Raw genomic sequence first — 6,202 nt, forward strand, 5'->3', positions numbered from 1 at the left:
CTTTTTCGAGAAACTTTCGATGTTGAGTTTGATTCATTTTTATGTTGCATATACTGTGTAGACATTATAGTGTAAAGGTTGTTTTCCATGATACCACGACAGATATAAGAACCACATTTCTTGATAATGCATGAATCATCAAATGAAATCGAATATCCATCAGAAACAAGTTTAGAAACTGAAATTAAATTTCTTCTAAACGAAGGTATCAACAAAACATTGTTCAACACTAAAACTCTATCACTAGAAAAACGTAAATAAACGTCTCCCACTGCAACAGCTGCCACTCTCGTAGCATCGCCCAGCTGGATCTCGATCTCTGTTTCATTCAACTGCCTTGTTACCTGCATTAAATCAGAATCAAAGCAAACATGATCAGTAGCTCCAGTATCAACCACCCATTGCTGAGTAGATACAACTGCTAAACATGATTCAACAACGAAAGCTTGGTGCATACCTGAGCCATTGGCCTTTTTAGGACAATCCGGCTTCCAATGCCCCTTTTCGCCGCATTTGAAACACTTGCCACTTTGCTTCTTGTTCGTGTTCACCCGTTTCTTTTTGCCCTTAGCTATCTTTGGTGCTACAACATTCTGGGCTTTCTTCTTCCCCTTACCTGGCTTAGAGCCTGAGGAAGACGGCCTAGAACTCATCATAGCAGCCTTTGTCTGGACCATAAGATCCTCCGCTGACTGCAACTCAGTCAACAGTTCAGCTAGGGTGTAAGCCCTCTTGTTCATCTCGAAATTGAGCTTGAACTGCTGATAGCTAGCTGGCAAACTCTGAAGGATTATAGTTACTTGGGACTCAGGATCAATGATCCCTCCCAAAACCTCAATTTGATTGAGGTGGCTCATCATCTCGAGGACATGGTCCCTCACAGATGTGCCCTCTTCATAACCTTAGTCATGATGCTCCGAAAGGTTAAAGATTTAGCCGCTCGATTCTGAGTACCAAAAAGGTTATTAAGATTGTTCATAATCTCAGTAGCAGTGTTCATGCCTTGATGCTGATGTTGAAGTACTGTTGACATAGAAGCCAACATGTAGCACTTCGCCATCTCATTGGCTTTACGCCACTTTCTGTATGTTTCTTTCACTGCTGCAGAAGCATTTGCAGCAGGTTCGGGTGGGCATTCCGTAGTGAGCACATATTTGTACTCTTCGGCAGTGAGAACGATATCCAAGTTTTGTTTCCATACGATATAGTTATGACCTTCGAGTTTGTGTTCTTTAAGAATGGCGGAAAGAGGATTGAACGACATGTTGATTTGGATTTAGCTGAGAAAATGAATAGCTTATTGTTACAAATTATGTGAGATTCTAAAGAGTAAAAACCATTAAAACAGTTTAGATTCTCACAACAGTTAAATAGAATTAAGTACGCCTCTAGGGAGGTCAAGTAAACGATTCATATTTAACAAAATTCTGGCCACAACATCGACGAATAGTCCAGAGACCACTAAGGTGGCATGGCCGTCAAACGTTGCCTAAGCCTGTACCATTGAATATTCACCCCAAGGATTTCGTTTCCGTATTGATACTCCATCTAGGGAAGGTCGCACGCCAAAAACAAAATTCTACAGTTATCTCACAAGTTAATTTAATCTTCTGAACTCTGCAATTTCTTAGGATTAAAGCTCCCACTAAGGTGGGTCGCGATAATATTGGAAATCACGTCTAGATAAAATTGAACTTTATTTTGAGAAGTCTAACCAATGAACTTGCTATTTCTTAGGATTAAGGCTCCCACTAAGGTGAGTCGCGTTAATATTAGAAACTGCTTCATACATAGACTAATTCTTTGGAGACCATATACGACAAGGATCGTAATTATCGCTTAGTTATTTTAAGGTATGGTTTTTCTTTTAATTATCACTTAAGTGAATTAGGCAGAGAGTTCACTTATATTAATTTCAAATTAATAGGTAGTTCTATTAAATCCATTAAATTAAACTAAGATGATTAAATAATTTGATTAATTAATAATTAATAAATTATAAATAATTAATCAAATATTTTCTTTAATTAATATTAATCGATTATTATTAAATAATAATAATATTAATTATAATACTTATCCTTATCCTTTTCCATTAGGTTTAGGAAATCTAGATATAATAGGATTTAATTGAAAAATACTTATCCAAATCATCTTAAGATATATTCTAGATAAAAGAGATTTATCAATATCTTATAGATAAGGATTATAATTCAAACATATCTATATCATGATAAGTATATATTATGGATATAATCTACATTAAATTCCAATTTATTTCTTCCATAAAAAATATGGAATCCTAGATTTATAGGATTTATTTGAATAACCAAATCTAATCTAACTAGGATATATCTAGATAGATATAATCTATCAAAATCCATAAGATATAGATTAAAATGTGGATGTCATTATTCAAACTTAATTCCACAATTCTCGTAATCTCTCAAACAGATTACATAAATATTCATGAAACAAAATAATGCCATTATTTCCTAACACGTAATCAGTTTTATATCCACTCAACAAACCGAATGCATCAGATCATAAACAGGTTCACATTTGTTCCATAAATTATGCAATCAGTTCCAAAAAACACGCATGAGTTGCAGAACACGTAATTAGTTCACTAAAACACGTTCAATAAAATCAACATTAACCACGTAAACCTTAATTCACGTAACAACCAAAACAGAATCAGTTTCATAATTCGGATTTTGCGGCGCACTCAGCACTGCTCTCAGACGTGAAAACACGTCCAGCAGTACACGTCCAGCAGTAGCCTCCGACGGAGATAGAAACTGATCGTCGTTCAGGCAGCCTTGGCCCTGCTCTCGCCCGAGAAGACTCAGTCAGCAGCACCAACCACCAATCGACCCGTGTCTGCCGCAAGAGGCTGCTCTCGGCCAGAAATAATGACCAGCAACATCCTCCGTCAGCTCCGTCCGCAGCAGGCTGCTCTCGGCTGGAACAACACATCCAGCAGCCGTCTGCGTCAGTTAGCGATCACGGGAATCGCCGACGCTGCTCTCGGCATGCAGAACAGCCAGCAACGCCTTTCGGCTCCCACTGATCTCTCCTCCTCGTCGACCAGCCAGCCCCGTAACATGGTCGAAACTAGTCGACCATCGGCGCCTGCTTCCCGTCGACTGAACTTGTGTGATCCGGAGCTGCCCTCAGCTTTCAGCCGGCAGCTCCCACTGTTCTGCGTGAATTATGATCAGCTAGGTCATGGATGGAATGTCATGACCTTGATCAATGCGATAACAGATCGTCTCACCCTAGGGCACGATCAAATCGACTTCTTTTCGAAAGTTCTAGATTCAACAAAAAAAATTGAACACTAAAACATGCATCGAAAACTATAAACATGCTATTCATACAATCAAAGCACGTAGTAAATCAAACAATCAGAGCCTAAAAACCGGCTCTGATACCAATTGTTGGTTTTGCAGCGGAAATCAATTTAGTTTGATTGAACGATTTACATCTAAACATGCTTTCATCCGATTGTAAACTAGAAACATGTTCAAACAAGCATATAATCACAGATCATACTGAATATATATGCAATTAAATACAACGATTTACCGTATGAATTCAAGTAATTGAATTCGAACTCCTTCTTCAATCGTCTCTACCACGGATCTTCTGATCTGTTCCCTTTAACTTGGAATTGACCTTTGTGTGGGCAAAGCTTGTCAAACCCTCAAAAGCTGGAGAAGAATTTGAAGAGAGAAATCTCTACCAAAAAAAACGCAGAGAATGAATTTTATGCTGGATTTTATCATCTGTCTTCTCTTCTTCTCCCTTTTATAATAAGTTAATTATTTTGGGCCAGACCAGAGATCTGTGGAGGATTGGATTGGGCCACAGTTCAGGCTTTCACTAATTAAATTAAAATCAATTTAATTCAAGCCCAAACTTAAATATTATTATCATCCACTATAGATATAATATTGACTGCCCGTCCAAACCGAAATTACGAGCATTCCGGGACTTCCTCTTTAATTAAATCATTTCCCGTGTTAAAGATATAAATATCCATTAATTAGTATCAATTCTGCTATCTGACTATTATTAATTAATTTCTTTTTCCAAGAGTGGTCTAGTTTAGAAACATTATTTATTATTCATGGAATAAATTCCAACTGGCCAGTTTTCTGAATAATAAAACTTTTTTTCTAAACACCTCTTGAGGATATTATCATACTAGCCTCTCCCAGCACACGATTCATTGCAATAACAATACTAGCACCACTTAGACATTAATGATCATTACCCAATCTATCAGGATTCTTGGGCAACGAAATTCCCTCACCATTTGATAAGTCAAAGTAGTTTTCAATTAATATCGTATGCTCAATGTTATGTCAACAATGATTAAGAAACGACAATCACCGAGACCTCGTCTTTCAGTAAATAGCCAAGAAAGACTTATCTCACTGTTTGATCCTTTCAGTGCTATACCACACCGACGTCGTTCATATCCTTAGGTAAGGAAACTTTCGGACTGACGTCGCAACCTTTCACGATAGGTAGTCAAAGCCTATCTAGTTTGTGAAACAGTTTTTCTTCTGCATGAACTGACAAGTTACCTACTGTGAACGCCGCTCACAACTCGTCTACTATGCAGAAGACTTAGACTCATTTTGCTTAAACTATGTATTTAAATGGAAAGCGCATTTCAACATCTCATAAATACATAAGCAATACATAAGCAAAATACATTGTAACAAAATATTATTTCTCATAAAATGGTAACAAATGGATAAAAGAGTTATTACATATACAAGCATTCGAAAGATACTTTCAGTATACTAAACTCTAACAGATCTTTGGTTAAAGTGACAAGCCTCATAGCAATAATGATGTCTTGATCTCTTCTTTGTAAAGCAAGACACAAATTGTTAGTATACCCAAATATAGTAGTCATTAGCTGTGCCATAAACAAGAAACAAATGACTCTAGTAAGTACAAATAGGTAACGTAAATAATAAATTGAAGCCTTTAAGTGAATATTATATTCTTTGTTAATCACATCAGTGACATTATCTAAAGAAACGAGAATCGATTTCTTTTTGCCATTTCTCAAGTTCACATATTTCTCATAAGCAAGATTATGAGCACTTCTAACTCTGCCAATATGTTTTATAAATCGTTTCGGCTTATTCCACGACCTAAATCCTTTATTCACAAATGCGTCTCCCCCGCATTAAATCCAACTTCATTCTTGAACAAGTGTACCAAACAAAACAAAATGCATCATCTTGATCGATACTATATTTAAGTCAATCTCATTTATCAAACCATGAAACCATAACCTACGACGCGAACCTCCAACTTCTTTTTGAGGAAAAGTAAAAGTTCTTGGTTGACAAGGTTTTCTAAGAATATACGCCCTCCTAATTGTATCTCGCTAATTTGGAGGATATTTCATTATGTTGGTTCTTCTAGTAGGGTCATGATGAGGATTTTCGACATCATAAATCAATTCCTCCTCATGTAATGTCACGCTAGCATCTGAAGGAGATACAATACCAATTGAAGCCGGAGTGCTTGAAGGTGGAGAGGTTGAAGGTGGAGAGGTTGAAGGTGAAGAGCTTGAAGCTGGGAAGCTTGAACTATCATGAGTTTTTATCTTTTTGGCGATAAATTGTCGAAGTTCGAATTGTTTTCTCATCACTTTTTATTTTATTTCCTGCACACATATCATTACAAAATTTCAATCAAAATCATTATTGACTATTCAATTCTACTATTGTGCATTCACCACAATTATAATTAAACATCAAAAACAACTTTATGATCAAATTTTTAAAATTAAAACCCACTACCTCAACACTAAATTGAAATAAATTTGAAATAAAACAACAATAATTTTTTATTTTAAATAAATATCTATGATGTTAAATTCTTCGGATATATTGTCATAACCCCGCAATAAAAATATGAAATTATCCATTCCTATTCAAAATTTCAAGCATATAAAGTGGCATAATTAGGTTAGAATATTCATATTAGTGGACGATAAACCCATCTTATAAATCTGCCCATCCCCTTTTCCTCCTGCCACATTAATATTTTAATTTTTAGCCCTAGCATCTGCAGTAAAATCCACTCATTCCTATTTTCCACATTGGCCCTATTTTTTTGTGTGTGTGTTTATCTGATAAAACAAAATACGAAAATTGAAATAGAA

The 6,202-nt window shown here is 36.1% G+C and overlaps 1 protein-coding gene across 1 annotated transcript; it reads right to left on the reverse strand.

Moving 5' to 3' along the window:
• Positions 1-265: 265 nt before the first annotated feature.
• LOC121796773 lies at positions 266-1,264 on the reverse strand. The gene is made up of 3 exons (XM_042195557.1): positions 902-1,264; positions 458-782; positions 266-344 (listed from the first exon to the last, which is right to left on the reverse strand). The coding sequence occupies exons 1-3, from the start codon at positions 1,262-1,264 to the stop codon at positions 325-327; spliced, it is 708 nt and encodes a 235-aa protein (XP_042051491.1). The 3' UTR covers positions 266-324.
• Positions 1,265-6,202: the final 4,938 nt, after the last annotated feature.

This window comes from Salvia splendens, chromosome 3, assembly GCF_004379255.2.
Source record: "Salvia splendens isolate huo1 chromosome 3, SspV2, whole genome shotgun sequence".
NCBI classification, from domain to species: Eukaryota; Viridiplantae; Streptophyta; class Magnoliopsida; order Lamiales; family Lamiaceae; genus Salvia; species Salvia splendens.

What these genes read in the sequence shown, in the direction of transcription:
- LOC121796773 (XM_042195557.1), bottom strand. Translation starts at nt 1,264, where the DNA reads ATGTCGTTCAATCCTCTTTCCGCCATTCTTAAAGAACACAAACTCGAA. An exon ending in TTCGGAGCATCATGACTAAG is followed by an intron (nt 783 to 901) that starts GTTATGAAGAGG and finishes ATAATCCTTCAG; the next exon opens with AGTTTGCCAGCTAGCTATCA. An exon ending in TAAAAAGGCCAATGGCTCAG is followed by an intron (nt 345 to 457) that starts GTATGCACCAAG and finishes GATTTAATGCAG; the next exon opens with GTAACAAGGCAGTTGAATGA.